This window comes from Panthera tigris, chromosome B1 (assembly GCF_018350195.1).
Source record: "Panthera tigris isolate Pti1 chromosome B1, P.tigris_Pti1_mat1.1, whole genome shotgun sequence".
In the NCBI taxonomy this organism is placed as follows: Eukaryota; Metazoa; Chordata; class Mammalia; order Carnivora; family Felidae; genus Panthera; species Panthera tigris.
The window spans coordinates 116,147,358-116,166,479 of NC_056663.1; the positions used below are offsets into that span (position 1 = coordinate 116,147,358).

Sequence of the window (19,122 nt, forward strand, 5' to 3'; positions counted from 1 at the left end):
CGTCTGTTTTCCTTTTCCATGAGACCAGCTAGTTTCCTAAAAGTCTTCTTGGTCAGGTGTAAAGATAATGTGGTGCAGAGTCATAGCTGACTTGGATGGATATATAGTACAAGTGAAAAATACATCTTTCTTATGTAGAAATTCAAAAGGCAGAGAGATGTTGTTACTATAGCATATCTCAGCCAATCCCAATAGGATTGCTAAAGAGCCTGAAATAGATTCTAAGCTCTCCCAATTACTAGCGGAGTTCATATCTGGGTCTGCTCTTCCGGTGAAACATTGGCCTTAGTTTCTATAAAATGAGATCATTAATGGTATCTGGCTCTTAGTGTCATTATGAGGATTCCAAATGAGTTATTATTAACACAGGACTTCGAATAGTGTCTAGCAAATATTAAATACTGAATTAGTGTTTGTTACATCTCTCTGTGTGTCTGTGTGTGTATAGAGCAAAGTCTACGAAGATATAAAGCAAAGTAGTAACAGTGATGTAAAAAATTTTCCTTTTGTTTAGCCATGTCTTCTAAAGACATGTATTTCTGGTGTATAAAAAATATCTATTCAAAAATGCCTAACTACTGGGGCACCTGGGTGGCTCAATCACTTCAACTCATGTCAAGATCTCATGGTTCATGAGTGTGAGCCTGTGATGTTGGGCTTTGTGCTGACAGTGTGGAGCCTGCTTCGGATTTTGTCTCCCTATCTCTCTCTCTCTGCTCATCGCCCACTTGCTCTCTCTCTCTCTCTTTCTCAAAAATAAACATGAAAAAAATGCCTAACTACTTTGTATTGGGAATCTGTTTTTAAAAAATTTTTTTAATGTTTATATATTTTTGAGAGACAGAGAGACAGAGTACGAGTGGGGAAGGGGCAGAGAGCGAGGGAGACACAGAATCTTAAGCAGGTTCCAGGCTCTGAGCTGTCAGCACAGAGCCTGACGCGGGGCTTGAACTCATGAACTGTGAGATCATGACCTGAGCCAAAGTGGGACGTTTAACTGACTGAGCCACCCAGGCACCCCGAGAATCTGTTTTTTAAAAATTATAACTTAAAAAAAAGTGTTGCTTCCTTTTTAATGATTTAATTATATTGCTTCCACAGGAACATATCTCTAACTTTATTATGAAAGCCAATAGAAAAACATGTATATGTGGAAATTCTATTAATGGCAATTTTCTTGAACCATGGAGAGGATAACACCTGCAGTGAGAATCTTGAGAATGAAATGAAATGTTTAATTATTGTTATTCACATGCTATTTTGCATGTGTGCTCTGAAAACATTTTGGTTTCTAGTATGTCTGAAATGTCTCCCTAAATAAGATAAAATTGTTTAGTCATTAATAATTATACATCTCTATCTCTGAGCCAGGCTTGAAAGTCAATGAAAGATGATCTCTGGCTTCTAATATTACAACTGTGGGGGAGAGAGATCAGTGAGGAGCAGCTTTGCTTTTGATCGACAAGTGTAGGGGTGAAACCAGGTCACTTGCTGGGATTGTTGTCATTGCAACAACCTTCCTGCTGCCAGCATCCAACCTCTTTTATTTGCCCTGGCTGAGAAGGAGCCTTGGAAAGGATTTACACAGAAAACTCATGCCCTAAGGGCAATCATTAATACCCATATCTATGACTAGCCACAGCCATCACAGTTGGAGAATTCCACGCCTGAGAACAAGGGTGGGAAAACAGTGGAGTCACTTCCTTTTTTATTCTCCATACTTAACATATGGTCTTTGGGAGGGGGGTGCTTTGAGTCAATTGGGGTGGGTGAAGAAGACTCCTCCAGATGGCACACATTCTGTAACAGGTACCTAACTCCAGGGAAATTAAGAAAGGCTTCCCTTGGGAGGTCAGGTCTAAGAGCAGAAGGGTGAATGAGCCTAAGTTAATGGGAGGGATAAGAGGAGGCTATTCTGAGTAGTGGCACAACACGTAAAAAACTTAGGTAACAGCATCAAAACTATCAAATAATAATAAATAAAACATCATATTGAAAATTATAAAATATTAGTGGACATAAGTAAAGAAGATCTAAATATATGGCAAGATATATTAGGTTTATAGATTGTAAGACCCAGTATTGTTAATATGTTCATTTCCCCTAAACTGATCTAAAGATCCAGACAATACCAAAATTCTCAGCAGGCTATTTTTGTTTTAAGGAAATTGATAAGCCAATTAAAAAAAATTATATGGAAACACAATGGATCTAGAACAACAAAACAATATGGACAATGAAAAATAAAATTGGTGGGTCGCCTGGCTGGCTCAGTCAGTAGAGGGTGCAACTCTTGATCTCTGGGTTGTAAGTTTGGGCCCCACACTGGGTATAGAGATAACTTAAAATTAAAATCTTTAAAAAAAGAAAAAGAAAACTGGTATTCAAGACTTACTATAAAGCTACAGTAATCAAAAAAATTAATGGAACAAACTAAAGACTTCATAGACTCATACGTATATATTAATTGATTTTCAATTGAGTTGCCGAGTCAATCCAATGGGAAAAGAAAAGGTTTTTAAATCAATGGTGCTAAAACAAATGTATATTCCTCAAAACCTACCTACCTCTATGTGAATATTGATTTGAGATGGGTCATAGACCTAAATGTATAAAGCTAAAACCGTAACATTTCTATAAGAAAACACAGGAAAAATCTTCATTATGCCAGAGTAGGTAAAGATTTATTATAGAAGACACAGAAAATATTAACCAGTAAAAACACTTAAATTAGGCTTCCTCAAAATTAAAACAATCATTATGAAAATGAGTAGATAAGCCACAGACTGGGAGAAACATTTTCAATACATATATCTGACAAAGAACTCTTAACCAGAATATATAAAGCACTCTTTATAAACCATCAATAAAAAATGACAAATGACCTAATTTTAAAAATGAGTAAAAGATTTAAACATTAACTTTGCAAATGATGCTTAATGTCACTAAGTCATCTGAGAAATGAAAATTAAAACCACAATGAGATACTATTTTATGTCCACTAGAATGGTTAAAGCAAAAAAGACTGAAATATCAAATGTTATGAGGATGTGGGGAACTAGAATTTCTATACATTGCTGGTGGGAATATAAAATGGTACAACCACTTTGGAAAGTTGTTTGGCAATTGACATTCATTTATTTAATGACACAGCAATTCTACTACTAGGTATTTATCCAAGAGAAATGAAAACATATGTCTACAAAAAGACTTGTACAAAAATATTCATAGGCCTTATTTGTAATATTTTCAAAGTGAAAAGAATCCAAATAAATACCAATAGGAGAATGAATAAATACATTCTGATAAATTTATATAATAGAGTATTACTTAAGAATAAGAAGAAACTATTGATATACATAACAATGTGGATATTTCCCAAAAAATACCATGTTGGGCAAAAGCAGCCAGACACAAAAGACTACATACTAAATGATTTAATTTATATGAAAGACGAAAACAGACAGAAAAAATAGAGGGTGATAGAAATCAGAAAGAGGTTGTCTGTGGGGTAGGTGAAACTGAACAGAAAGGGATGTCAGAGAGCTTTCTGGGCTGGTGGAAATACTCTATATCTTATTTCTGGTGGCAGTTGCATGGCAGTTTGTTAAAACTTCTCAAACTAGACACTTAAAATCTGTTATTTTATTGTCTGTAAATTATAACTTCATTTAAAAAAGAAAGCCCAGGATAAAAGAGCATGGTGTGTCTATAGGTAAAAATGACTAAAATACTCAGGGCTGATGATTAACTCTTTTCTTAAATTTTATCTCAGAAAACAAGAATTCATCCCTCCCTCCTCTGAATAAATTATTCCTACATTTTAGCCCACACTGAGGAAAGAGTTGTTTATTAAAGTTCTTTTTCCTTTTGGTATGTGTCATACAGGGGTTGAAAACATCAAAATCAATGAAATAAATCTCATCTCAGATGGAATAACCTAGGACATGTAGAAGTTAAATAATTAATAGCATGTGAGAAAGGACATGCCATCTGTCTTTCAAAACTTTGGCTAGTGGAATAGGAGAATGTGAGAAGGGAGAAATACTCAAATAAGCTTCCAAATTCTGCCCTCCTCCCACCTCCAATCTATATTCAATACGTCTTACCAAAATAACGTAACTAAAAGATATGATACCTGGAAAACAAATCTTGTGACCATACATTATATTATGATATACAGAACTTAACTAATTCATTAATTTTTCTTTTTCATGATTATTCCATAGACAAGGCATCATGTTTCTTGTAACTCATCTTTGTACCCTTAGAAGAATGTAGGCCAGGTCTTGAAAACAATGGATCCTCAATAATTATTTATAAATTTGAAACAATCGATCAATGTGTTTACTGATTAGTTAGAATTTATGTCCAAGTTACATGTTTCCATAATGGGAAATTTGCTGCAATTATTTTATGTCTTCATATAAAATGTTTGAACCAGTGATGATCTCAGTTGGTAATTTATGGGAAATATACTCAAGGAAGTGTATGAAATGAGATACAAATCCAACTCACCCTAGCTTAAAAAGTTAACCATACTGTAATTGCCTGATGAGATATTTTTTTAAATTATAGAAAAAGACCAGTTGTTAAAAATATAACCAGCCAACCAGCAAACCCCACTGAGTCTAGTTGTGGCCTCCATTTGAATATCTAAATGGTTACAAAGGCTGCAATGATTATAAAGGCTTCGATTCATTGTTTTGAATTGAACATCACATTGGCAAGATCAGAAAAGCTGTGAGCTGAGAAGGAAATTGTTATTCTAGGGATGGAACCTCCACTACCAAGTATTATTCTGTTGGCAGCTGGGACTTCAGGGGATTCTCACTATGAAAACCAGCGGTCCTTTAATCATACATTACAAGAGCATTTGTGATGCTTTGCAGGCAGCCTTTCTTCCATGATTTTCCTGCTGCTCTCCTTCCTGAGCACAATAAGTTCAAGATGGCTAATGCTGTTTTCTAGTTATGCCAAGAACCTCCTAAATGCCACTGGGCTTTCATCATGAAAAAGGATGGCAAAACATCAAATGGGAATATCTCCTTCTAAATGGGGACTCCCACGATCATGTTATTTTTGGGAGAGCAGCTCTCCGGCTCCATGGATATTACTTGAACGGAGTAACCACGTTCTTCTGCAGCTCTTGCTCGATCCAGATCCACCAGGCACATGCACTGTTTTCCTGAAATACAGAAAAATGGTATCATGAGACACCCTACATCAAACAGTGCAATTTCAGTTTGTCTAAGGGACTCTACACAGTGATAAAATCCACAAGTACATGGGGAATGCTATTTGTTCCCAAGCCCCATTTGGTCTCTTTCAACTTCATTCTTGATCGGTATGGATGCAAGACAATCACATATGACATTTCACAGATTTGTGTCTGCTAATGGTTTACAGAATGTTCACTTTTTAATATGTATTCATAAATAAATCTAAATATAGACTACAGATCCTATTTCCCACTTTGGTTAAAAGTACACTTAAAGACCTGGTCTCTGCATTCCCTATAAAAATATATTACCTGTAATATTAAGGAAAACTAACATCTATCTTTAATAACATTTGAAGTATCATGCTAACAATGAGACATCTGAAAGACATACTACATTTGAACCTGGAATTTTTAGGACAAGGAAAATGAGAAATGGAAAATATTTGTGAAAATTCTTAGTGTGCTGGTTATTTCAGGTTGAGTGTAATATAATCAATTTTCAGAACTCCTGCATCCCTGTAAAATAGTGGTATTCAATTTTCTGTGTAATCTTTGGAAAACAAAAAAGAAAACCTGCCTGGTAGGCAAAGCAGCTAATTTGTGTTCCTTTGGCCAATGCTAATTTCTATGTTAAAGGTAGGTCTGAAAATAAAAATGATTTGAAGTTGAATATATTCAAAGCTATGGTTTACTTTTATTCTTTCAATTCCTCTAAATTCAATATATGAACTTCATCCTCCAACAGGTTACTGACTATGCAGAACTTCATTCCATTTTCCCTCCTAATTATAATAATGACTGAACATTATTTTTTAAATAATTTACTTGAATGTCTGCAGAAACTGCTAGACTTACACAGCTTCAGAAGTGAAGCCAGATAACTGAAACAGAGAAGTTCTATGGAAGACAGAAGAACCCTGTCTATGGAAGACAGAAAAACAGTGGAGGGTGAAATGTGTAGGTAAGAATTGGCAACAAGACACTCAGGTTTAAAATATTTATTTTGTACTTTTTCCTTAAAAGCCCCTATGCCAAAAAGGATGAGCTATGTTAGAAATGAAATGATATAAAGAGAGATGTCTTGAATTCCATTCAGGTGAAATCACCCTCTGTTCATCAACATCCGTGTGGCTGACGTTTCTCTTAAAATACTGTTTGTCCTTTAAGACATCTGTAAAGGTTCCCCCCACGCCCATCTACTCTTAAGTTTAAAAATGAAACATTCTCTGTCAGAATAGATGCCCTGCATTCCTTCAGTACCCACCCTGGACTTACACTGCAGTTCATTTATCCTTGGCTTGGATCCCAGTCCAGTTAATTTTTCCTTTTCTATTACGTAGAAGAATCTCATGTTTTCACATGTTGAAGTATCTTTACAACTGAAATTCAGTTGTTGGTAGTCTACCTTTTGGGGCCTGGGAAGCCTCCTAAAATGTTCATAGAACAAAAGTATGCCCCATGCAAAGTACAGAGGCTGAAGTTTGATGGAATCTATGACTTTGAACCTGACTTTCCCTCCCCTCATGCCAGTGATTATGCCAGATGCTACTCCTCCTGTTCAACTCCAGCAACTTCCCTTCCAGCGCTCCCTGAACATTCAAATGTACACTCGATGAACTCAAAGTGTTGGGAATAGGGAGCGGAGGAGGAGAAAAAGAGTGGGAAACGGTCAGAGGTTGCATGCAGGAAAGAGGAAGAGCTTTTTCCATATGTTTATGCTCCAGAGTGTGAGAAAGAGAAGGAAATCACTTCTTCCTTCATCCTGAGGTCTCAAATGCCTCTCTCACTGTGTGTATCTTGCTATGCTGACTTTGACTTTAGAGTTTAAAGATAACTACTTCTCATACAATACAGTTCCTGGATGTAAGCTAATTACCACATCTGGTGCTCAAGGAAATAGCCATCTGTTTTCCAATATACTATGATGGCCTTCAATGTGGGGCTTTATTTTTGACTCCATTCAATCATCTCAAGCCCTAATTTTGGAATCCAGCCTTCCAGTGATGTGACTCCATAACTGGGGGGCACTGCAAAAGTGGACAGGAGCTTCATGTCTGGAATCAAATAATTTGGGTTCATAGTGTGGCTCCATCATCTACTGGGTAAAGGATCCTGGACAGGCTTTTGTCCTAGTTCCTTCATCTGTAAAGTCTAAATAAAAGTACATATCCCATAAGTATTTTCATTAGAATTTACTGAGATGATGGGTAAGGGCATTTAGCTCAATGCTTAAATGTGCACTGTTAGTCGCTGTTGTCCATCTAAATGCGATTTCTTTTTCTAAAGCAAAGTCTTGGATAAGACTTTAAATTCATTATTTAAACTTGAAATGTTATTGTAGGTCTTCCAATTCCAAGGTAATGCTTACTATTACAGATGTCAAATAAACTGGTGTATGATTAATAATACACAAGTATACATTTACCAAGAAAGAAAACGTTATCATCCTTGCTTACATATTTTTTAATGCATTAATTTTGGCATGCGTAGTTGATTTTCCCATCTTTATTATTTTCCTCTGTGGCTTTTGACAGATCCTTCAGTTTGTTCATAACAGTAAGAACATAATTCTACACAATGTACAAATATTGAAAATGAATTTAAAAGTATTAATGTTAACAAAAATGGGATAAAATACTCTTACAGTTACAAAGCTCTTTTCAATATGGATTGCCTTTTCTGGGAAAAACAAACTTTAGTTCCTTGTTGATAAATGGACCAGTTTTCCCCATATAGAGCCAGTCCATTCATTCCTAGGCATATTGTATATAATCTACTTACCAGCTGCTCTGTGAAAACACATACCTATGAGCCTTCGCTGGGCTGGAAGCTGGACAGCTGTCTGATCCGCAAATCTGCACAGAATCATGTGTTCCTAAAAGACAAAGCAATAGGATGTGAGTCTATTTTATTTTTCTGCTTCAAAATTGTGAAAATTATAAAAACCACTCATTTTTAATTGAATAAAGTACTGCATACATGATACTTCTAAAAGAAACACATTTTCAGAAAATGGCAGTCAGTAACTTTTTCCCTTCAAGCAGACTGTTCCTCAGATGCAGTTCTTAGGAACAGGTGCAAGGAAAATCCTCAGGGCCATTTCACTAGTTGCTCTTAGCTCAAATATAGTTACAATTTGTGATTATCATGTGTTAAACTAAAAGACCTAAGATTCACTTGTATTTTTCCTGTAATAAAATTGAATCTCAGGAACGTGGGGCTAGGGTTAGGGTTAGGGTTGGGGTTCGGGTTAGTGGCTCCAAGAATACAGTCTCAGTGGTTTTTCTTCCTACTAACATACTGTAGAAGATCATCACTGTCTGTGGTTTCTGTAGTTCTCTGGGATACCCAGCAAAGTGCTGGCTACTCCTACGCTTTTCTAGATTCTTCCTTTGTCCCTTTGGAGGAGAGGAGGCTGGCTCACTCTGTCTCCTCTCACTCCCAAAGGCTTCTGGGGCTGTATCGATTTCGGGTTTCAGGCCAACCATAACAATGACTTGAGAGAGTGGGAGAAAGGGTTGTTCTGCTTAATTTTAGGAAAGACTGCCTTAATGCAAAAAAGAACAAGGCTGTATAGCGACAGAGAGCTGATGAGTCTGTAAGGCACTATGAAATCTGCAAGCAGCCACAGGTGAGTGATCAGGCGGAGTGGCGATGACTTCAATGTCCCATGACAACTGTTCATTCAGAACAGCTGCAGTTTCCAAGGGTGTAAAAGATCTCACCTGTCAACTTAGCAAACGGTTGAACTCTGATCCCTCTTTGTTCCCTTAGTCTTTTGTACATTCAATCGAGGCCTCCATTTTTTAATAAGGTAATTGAAGTGACTGTGTGATGTTAGGTCTTTTTGAGGGGTTACCTCTGTCTCAAATTTTATGCATTATTAAAAAAAACACTGTAATGCTCACTATAAAATTTCGTGGCCAATGGGTAGGACACTAATAAAATGGTTCAAGTGAATAACTTTTATTAAGCAGCCATGAACTGGCATCAACAAAGGGGCACAAGAAGGATTTAGAATGATGTAATTTGAAGAAAAGGCAAGAAAAAGCATGCCCTTTGTCTTGATGGCATTTGAAAATTAAAAGTCATTTAATGGTGAGGCAATCATCTCAGATGGGGTTTGTTTCTCTTGTCCTTATAAGCATCACCAGATTTTACTGGAATTATTTGTGTACGTGTTCTCCCCAATAGAAGGTAAACTCTGAAAGGGGACAGCACATAGTAGGAAGTCAGTAAAGGTTTGCTGGTGAACTGAACTGTGGAGAAAAACGTGGCCAGAGTGACTCTCAATATATATGGGCACTACCTGCACTTAATTCTGGCTGGCAGGCCACCCATCATGGTTAAGTCAAGAAATACTGAGGTACCATCTTGCCACAGTATCCAAGAAGCTGAGACTTCTCTCCAGAGCTTTTATACCAGACCCTCAAAAGGGCTGGTGGCCAAGCAGCTTTTGGGGGTGTGGGAGAAAGGGGAGACAAAGATGAACTAGGTACTATTGAGTTTTCTGTTCTCTGGAAGAGACTGGGTGCCCTGTCTCTATTATTTAGAAATTTTGTATTCTTTTCTAGCCAGCGAGACTGTGGCACCTTGTGTCTCCACTGCCCTAGGTTTTTCCACACATCCTCTCAGTTTGCTTTTAGCTGTCATCCCTCAAAGATGGATTAAAAACGGGGACCTAATTTGTGTTTATTTTTCAACTCATTGTCTATTTTACTGGCAGGCTGGCAGGGCCTTGTAAGAGAAAGGTAAGGTGTTTTGAGTCTTATGAATATAAAGTTCCTGGGGTCCTAATGTCTCCCTCAAAACGCTATAGTTCCCTAAGACATACAAACTTTAAATCCAATAGGGAAAGACCAGAAAAGTCTGGTTCTGGATGAAAGCATGAACACTCAAGTTCCTCTCCCCTCCATAGGTATCTGTGTATGCTCAGATGTGGGGGTGGGAGGGGAAAGGAGAGGGTGGGAGACAGAGGTGAAGGAGATAAATGTGCCAAGGTGGTACAAGTAGTCCCTCACTCCTTCACTGTTGGATGGAGAAGGAAAAATCTTGAAAGATGCGTGCTGGCACACAAAATGAGACCATATATTTTTATACATGTGCAAGAAGTGAACTAAGAATCTAAAGTAATTTATCAAGTTCTAATAGGATTATTTATGTGTTTCTGGCAAATTTCATCCCCATTTCTTGTATTGCATCATGCCATGTTATGGACCAATTAGTTAGCCAGTGATATTTAGAAAGCTGGAAAACTGTTTTGCTCAGAGTGGTGACTCAAAACTATGTAATGTTCTGACTACTGTTGAGAGACAATTCTCCATAGGTCTCTTGTGTTTCTTCATGCCTTCTTCGTGCCCTTGGTTCCAGACCAGGGGGTGGCAAATCGTGGCCCGCAGGCCAGATGCAGACTATGACCTCTTCTGGTATGGCTTTCAACTTAAAAATGGTCTTTACAATTCTAAAGGATTGTAACCACCAACAACAAAAGCAACAATGACCAGGACAAAGTATAATTGGTGGGAGATTACTAAGTGGCTGACAAAACCCAAAATATTTATAACTATCTGACCTTTTACAGAAAAATTTGCCTGTGTTCTAGATCCTCTTCTCAAAGATGTTTATATAGGGAGCAGCTTTGGAAACTACACACTGTCTCCCTCTGGAGCAAAGGGCTTAAAGATTAAATCTTAAGACATCTGGCTTTCTAAGCTCAGTTTTCCTCTCCTGTAATGCAACTCACTGTGTGTGAGGGTGTCACTGGGCCCTTTTTGTGCTGCCCAGTGGGAGCTGGGTCTCAGGAGGTCAGTGCAAAAATGATGATAGTCTGGCTGCTACTCTGTGTTTCTGACTCAGAAGTCTCCTATCTGCCAGCATCCATGAAACTGTGGCAGGCTAACATGTTAGCTTGCAGGGTAAACTCTCAGACCCTTCAGGAATCTTGCCACCTATTTGGACATTAATCTTGATTTGCAAAACAAAAAAAAGCCACCCCAAAAGAAAGCAACCCCCCCCACCCCGACACCGTATTAGATGTTAATGAGTAATTCTAAGGTAACTATAGATTACATATCCCATTAGAAATTTGAGAGAGCAAAAACATAAAGAAGGAATAAAAAGTATATTAGAAAGACATCTAGAAATTTTTGAGGTTACCTTGTACGATAAAGTTTTCTTGAATTGTTCACTGAAATAGAAAAGAAAAAAGAGTCATTATTTTAAATAGTAGGGAAACCAAAGATTAGGAATAGAATCATCTATATTTCTACATAGAAGAAAATATAAACAAAAATGCATATTTTATCTGAGGAGTACATAATGCTATCCTAAACTAAAAACTATACCAGTTTGAAATGTCTTTAAGAAAAGCCAAAGGCATGCTATCAGTATGTTATTAATTTTAAAGAATTTTTCAAAGATTGTTTAGACTATTAGAGACACACAACCATTTTGCTTTTCTCTTTCCCACATGGGTGCACACAGATCCAGGTGTTTTCTTTTTTTTTAATGTTTATTTATTTTGAGAGAGAAAGAGAGCACACGCGCACAAGTGAGCATGTGTGCCCACTCGCACAAGCTGGGGAAGGGCAGAGAGAGAGGGAGAGGGAGACAGAGAGCCTGAAGCAGGCAGCACAGAGAGCTGGATGTGGGGCTTGAACTCACAAACCATGAGATCACGACCTGAGGTGAAGTCAGATGCTTAACTGACTGAGCCATCTAGGCGCCCCAGATCCAGGTGCTTTAAAACATAGGGTTTACTGCTATCCAGGGGTGTTGAAGCCAACAGATGAGGGGATGATTGCCATGGGAAAGATAGTTTTTTCCTCACAGTTCCCCAGAGGAGAAGGTATCCCACACAGGGCCACATGGGAAAGTACCAGGCTGGTTAGAAGGCAGAGGGAGTGGGATAAAATGTGGGCAGGAGCCTTTATTAGGGAATTCCACAGGAAGGGATGGCAAGGCAGGATGGGCAAGCTTAGGACTGGCTAGCTTGAATAAGGTCAGTGGCTTTGGAGATCAGGGCTGTCCCTACTTGTCTGGTACCTGACCTTGGGGTGATTAGGGGAGGGGGATAATGGCCGAGGAGTAGTTTTCCAATGACAAAAGGAGAAAGTATCAATAAATTTACAGAGATATGAAAACGTTGACAGACACTAAAGTAAGATTTTAAAATCAATTAAGTGAAACCGCAGGCTGAATAACTCAAACTAGCATTCTTAAGAACCTTTATAGTGCTAGACTTACAGATTTCTTGATGGGTTGTAAAACAAACATTTTATCTGTATAGGTTCAGAATAAAGAGACATTTCAGCTATTGCATAAACCTGAAGTTATATTTTATTATTTGCTTTTCCAAAATTCTTTGGTTTTCTCTCAACTAGTAGCAAATTGTGGTAAACAACAAAATAATGAAATACAGAAAAAAATTCAAAAAGTAAAAGAAAGCTATTATAAGTATAAATTCTGATGGAAATTTTCCAATATTTCTTGAAAGTAATCATGCAAATGATCAAGAAGGTTTTTTTTTGATACATTATGGGATAGAATTTTCAAAACTAACGTATTTAATCTATTCTATCTTAAAAATGATCAGGGGCACCTGGGTGACTCAGTCAGTGAAGTGTCTGACTTCAGCTCAGGTCATGATCTCATGGATTATGAGTTGGAGCCCCTCATCTGGCTCTCTGTTGTCAGCACAGAGCCCACTTCGGATCCTCTGTCTCCCTCACTTTCTGCCCCTCCCCTGCTTGCTCTCTAGCTCTCTCTCAAAATAAGTAAAGACATTAGCTTAAAAAAATAAAATAGGGGGGATGGGTTAAATGGACACTAAGGAGGGCACTTATTGAGATGAGCACTGGGTGTCAGAGGTAAGAAATGAATCACTGGGTTCTACTCCTGAAGCTCAGAGTATACTGTATGTTATCTAACTTGGATTTAAATATAAATAAATAAATAAATAAACAAACAAACAAATAAATAAATAAATACTATTGCTGCTACTGTAACTGGCAACAGCTCACATTTTATTGAATGCTTACTCTATGCTGCTTCTAAGTGCTTTACACATAGATCATTCAATTCTTACATAAACTGTGAGGACGTTGCTGTTATGACCTCCATTTTGTAGATAGAAAACGTAAGCAAAAAGAGTTGAAGAAAAACTGCCTGAGGTGAAACAACGTGTAAAGGTCTGAGGAGCCGATTTTTGCACCCAGGCAGAAGATTTCCAGGTCCTACGCACTCAACCACTACACCTACTGCCTCTCGCAGGTGACGAGAAGTGCCGAAGCCATCAGACTCCTAGTCGGTTCACTCTTAGATAGACTTGCTTCTAAATGTGTTCTCTGGAGCCGGATCCAGAGAAAAGTCAAGGAGAAGCCATAGAGGAGATCGTCTTTTCCCTATATAATTTATAAATAATACCTGCCTTTGGGGAAAGACAAAATGAGCTCAAAACTGAAATTTCACTGCAGCTTCGTATCGAATGAGTTTTGTATGTTACTTTATTCCCCACGTTGGTGCCTTAGGTAGAACACTAAAATTCACCTTTTTGGAAAATTAAACTTTGAGGTGTTCTGAATGAAACCGTAACAGCAAGGGCATGTGACAAAGGCAGCCCGCGTTTTGATGCAGTGCTCAATCACCATGTCTGTTGCCACTCCACAAGCATGCAATGCCACCTGGAAAACAAAACCAGACACAGGGACTAAGTTCTTTCTTAACCAACAGGGCTATATTGTGCCTTTTTTTTTTAAACTTTGTTTAAGAAAATTCTTTAACGTTTTTACTTATTTATCTTTTTGAGAGAGAGAGAGACAGAGCATAAGCAGGAGAGGGGCAAGAGAGACACACAATATAAAGCAGGCTCCAGGCTCTGAGCTGTCCGCACAGATTCTGTGGCAGGGCTCGAACTCTCAGACTGAGAAATCGTCAGAGGCTTAACCCACTGAGCCACCCAGGACCCACCCACCCCCGCCTTTTTTTTTTTTTTTTTTAACTTTTTGTGAGGACTGATCCTCTGAGAGTTTCAAGTTACCAGAATCTTATTCCATAATATTTTAAATAGTTATCATTTGGACATACCAAAGGACTAGTTAATATCCATATTAATTAAGAAAACTAAGCAAGGTTACAAATGGAATATTGCAAATGAAGTACAAGATTCATTCAATGGAAAATCTGCCATTATGTTAACTATGGAAAATTTAATATGTATGCATGTCTAAACCCAATGCTTTTGCTGATTAGGAACTTAGTTTGGTTGTAGCACTGTGGCAAGAACACTAGATTGAAATCTGAATTTCTAGTCTCAAACTGTAGTTGTCTGGGAAATCCTGGGCCATTTAAAATATAACTTCTTTGGGCTTCAGTATAAATAAGCTATGTTAACAATATTGACATATAACAATGCTGTCGCAAAAATTAAATAAAAATGTATTTGAAACACTCAAATGCTGCATGAATATAATCTAACAATGTTGTGTGAAAACTGATCAAATTATTTTTAGTAGTGCCTTTTCATATTCATATAACAGTTCTTAACATTGATGAATGCATAAAACTACTTTAAATGGGTTTATTTTAAAAGAAAGGAATAAAATTATGAATTAAAGTCTGATTAGGGCTTCAATAATTCATTTTAAAAACTTCAAAAATGATTTTGAAATGTTTTCAAAACAAACTCCTTAAATATATCTATATTGTATCACAATCTAAAATAGACATTTGTGAAATTAAGCTAAATAAAGCAAAATAGGACTTTATGAAAGAAAATCTGATATGGGGATCTTAAAAAATAAAGCATTTTGTCAGAAAAATTCTCAGATATCCATCTCACTCTGGACAGAACCAAACTGTATTGGATTATAATTATATTTTCTAAAGACAGATCTCTCAACTTCAGGGTAGGTAGGGGCTTTCAAGATGAAGAGGAGATTTTCTGGAAATTGTATCATAAGCCAGATTCCTCTCTTGAACTGGAAAACCAAAAGCAATGTTGTATTGAGAAGAGAAAAGCCAGATCTCTGTTCTCACTCCTTCTCTGGAATCTCCCCTCCCTCCAGGCTTACATTAGTTTAGAAGTCAGAAGTCCCTGTGGTTGTTGTCAATCCACCTTTCCTGTTTCACTCTGAAAGTAGAGCCTGGGAAGGCTGCTGTCCAGTGAAGGCAGCAATTACAGAGGTATTGGAAGTAAAGAACCTTGATTTCTCATCTACCCCTTTTATTTACTCAGTTTTGCAGAGTAAAAATAAGACCGGCTCTTATTTTCATGAGTAGCCAGAGAAAACCTCACCATAAAAATTATAGACCTATTTTCCCCTGAAGGGAAAGAAAAGAGAAACAACACTCCCTGAATGCCCTTTATGTGGGGGCACTAGGCTGGGTGATGGCACGCAGATCCTTCTATGCTCACGACAACCCTCAAAGATTTTATTATTTCCGTTTCTGAAGTAAGGAAACCAAGGCTCAGAGAAATTAAGAACATGCCCACAACAAAGCAGGTCCTGAGGGGCAGGATCCTGACCCCAGAGATTGAACTCATGCATTAATTACATCAGGCTGCTTCCTGACAAAACCCTCTTAAGTCTCTTAAGAAAAGTTTAGACAATTTGCTTTTATGAATCTCTCTTTATTTAGGTTCACATTTTCTTTGCTACACACAAATGAATGAATTGCTTTCCCCCATTTAAACAAAGCAACTAAACCTACAAACTATTGGGGTGCCTGGGTGGCTCAGTTGGTTAAGCATCTGACCTCAGCTCAGGTCATGATCTCATGGTTTGTGAGTTCAAGCCCTGCATTGGGCTCCATGCTGACCGCTCAGAGCCTGGAGTCTGCTTTAGATTCTGCGTCTCCTCTCTCTGCCCCTCCCCTGCTCACGCTTTGTCTGTCTCTCTCTTTCAAAATAAATAAACATTAAAAAAAAATCTAAGAACTATTTACATAATAGATTTTAGTCCTAAAAGGTTTTATGGCTTCATATGCTCCTAATTTCCATTGTTATCAAATGCAGGTCAGAAATAACAGGCAAATAATAAAGAGAGATATAGATCAATGTAACAATTTGAACATGAATATTTGTATAAAATACATTTAGCATAAAACAAAGGTGGCACTTCAGATTACTGGGGAAAAGATGGACTTTTTATTTACTTAATTTATTTTACGTTTTATTTTTGAGTAATCTCTACACCCAATGTGGGGCTAGAATTTAGAACCCTCAGGTCAAGAGTCACATGTTCCACTGACTGAGCCAGCCTGACACCCCAAAGATGGACTTTTTAATAAGTGATAGTGGGTTAACCCTACAGCCATATGAAAAATAAAATTAGATCCTTTCCTCTCACCATACCTAGTACATTTCAAATGGACTGGAGATTTAAAATGCAAGACAACAATAACCATGAGTGAATTCCTCTATAACCTAGAGGAGTGGGAAATTTTACCTTTGACAAGGTAAAAATGAAAAAAAAAATTAAATGGCACAAAAAAAAAACCCACACCAAAAACCACATATAAAAAGACAAATGAGAAAATGAGAAAAAAAATGGCAACTTATAGCATAAACAAAGGGTTACTATCCCTAATACGTAGGAAGCTTCTGAAAATAAAGCACAATAATCTGATAGTAAAATGGACAAGAGATTTGGGCAATTCAGAAATATGCAAATATATCTTAAACCAAAGCTATTCAATATTGCTCAAAATAAGAGAAATAAGTATTTAAAATACAGTAAGATAACACTTATCACCTATTAGAGTAGCAAAAATTCTAAAATTTGATGACAGTCTATGGGCCAGGGTATATAGGAAAACACTGTCATACAATGATGGTGGGAACACAAAAATGTCAAAATCCCTTGGAGGAGGAATTTAGCAATATCCAGCAAAATTACGTGTGTAATTTGTGATCTCGCTTCTAAAAATCCGTTCAAGGGATACACTGGCCAAAACATAAAAAGACTTATTCATTGAGGCAATATTGGAAATAACAACAAAATGGAAACAAGCCAATTTTCCATTGACAGAGGACTGGTAGCTTACTCTGCAGCTCTAAAAAGGAATGAAAAATATTTCTCTACATGGCCATGGTAGATATTATTAGATGAAAAACAATGTCAAAAAATTCTTGAACTATTTTCAGTAATCATCATTGGTGGTTGTATTTTTGTCTTAGAACTCAAACGTGTATATTGTGAGATAAAACAAATAAGACATCTGCTGATGTCATTACGAAACAACAGAAAGCTTTTAAAATTTTTTTTTAACGTTTATTTATTTTTGAGACAGAGAGAGACAGAGCATGAACAGGGAAGGGGCAGAGAGAGAGGGAGACACAGAATCTGAAACAGGCTCCAGGCTCTGAGCTGTCAGCACAGAGCCTGATGCAGGGCTTGAACTCACGAGCTGTGAGATCATGACCTGAGCCGAAGTCGGACGCTCAACTGACTGAGCCACCCAGGCGCCCCAACAAAAAGCTTTTTTAAGTCTAGGAGAAAGAAGAAAAAGATAGGAGATAGATAAGTGAGGCTAAGTTAAAATCCCATAGTCCTGAATTTAAGTTGGACGTGTCAGTATGAAACCACAATGATTTTTTTTTTTTTAATTGCCTAGCTCAGACCACAGTAAAGCCTGGAAACAAAGACCAAACCAATAGCAATGACTATCCCCAGTACCTAAATTGTGGTACTCTAAATACCATGTTCCTTTAAAGGAATGTAAAGCTTCGTGGAGAAATAGTTGCTGCTGGATAGGAGGTAGGAAATGCACAAGATGAGCTGGGATGTCTTGTTATACTGAAAGCACAGACACTATCAAATTCTATTGAAGTCCTATCAAAAGGACTCAGGAGCCAACCTCAAGGGGCTCCCAACGAACAAATATGGGAATATTTGAGCATCAGTGAGAATGATAACTGCAATGGATTGAAGTATTTCAAACATGAAATTGATGAGTTAATAATCATATTGAAACAAAAAACAAAAACAAAAACCTGGTCACTTTTGGTAGATAACCAACTCACTTTGAAAACCAGAAAATACAGGGGAAGAATCTAGTTTTACCCAGCCTTCCCTATAACCAAACAGTTAATCAAGTAAATGAAGATGGAGTGATAAAATTAGAAGAATGTCACCATTTTGAAATCCTTGCTAAAATAATAGGGCTAGGGGTTGATGATCTCGAACGCTGCTAACACCGTCCAAGAGAAAAACCAGACAAATGTCTACAGATAGAACACACTACCACCTATGCTGTAGTCTTACCCCAAAGTAAACCTGATCTGATTATGTCTTCACAATCTAAATCTAATTTCTAGGCAATACAGGGATAATATGTGAAACAACACCAGGGGGATATGATCAGCAAAATACAAATTGTGGGAAATTCTACAGGAGAAACGACATCACTATACAAACTTTAAGGGCGAAGAAGAGATGGGATGGAATAGTAGGTGGAATTAGCCTCCAAAGATGTCCACATGCTAATACCTGCAACCTGTCAACATGGCAAAAAGGAGTGTTTGCAGATGTAATTAAGATTAAGAACCTTAAATGCCAAGATTTTTCTGGATTTACATGGGTGGGCTCAATAGAATCACATAAGGCCTTAAAAGTGGAGAACTTTCTCAGGTGGGAAGAGAGCTGAGACACGAGGAAAAGTTAAAGAGATCTGAAGCATGAGAATGACTTGAACCACAATTGCTTGTTTTCACAGCTAGCTCTAGAACCTAAGAATGAATCCTGGCGGAGCCAGCAAGGGAGCAGGAACCTTAATCCCTCGACAGCATGGAACTAAATTCTACAAACAACCTGAATAATCTGCCTTAGAGCCTTCAGATAAGAGCCAAACCAAGCTAACAGCTGACTTTGACCTAATGACACCTGGACTGGAGAAAC

The 19,122-nt window shown here is 37.5% G+C and overlaps 1 protein-coding gene across 4 annotated transcripts in view; it reads right to left on the reverse strand.

Annotated features, from left to right (window-relative positions):
• Nucleotides 1-4,830: 4,830 nt before the first annotated feature.
• Nucleotides 4,831-19,122, reverse strand: part of GSTCD (glutathione S-transferase C-terminal domain containing) — a 129,689-nt gene continuing 115,397 nt past the window's right edge. For all 4 annotated transcript variants that reach the window (XM_042984090.1, XM_015537029.2, XM_042984088.1 and 1 more), the window contains 4 exons: nt 13,772-13,905; nt 11,381-11,411; nt 8,030-8,099; nt 4,831-5,188 (listed from right to left, as the gene is read on the reverse strand). In XM_042984090.1, coding sequence (XP_042840024.1) covers nt 5,052-5,188; nt 8,030-8,099; nt 11,381-11,411; nt 13,772-13,905 — 372 coding nt within the window. In that variant the 3' untranslated portion in view covers nt 4,831-5,051. The remainder of the gene's footprint in view (nt 5,189-8,029; nt 8,100-11,380; nt 11,412-13,771; nt 13,906-19,122) is intronic.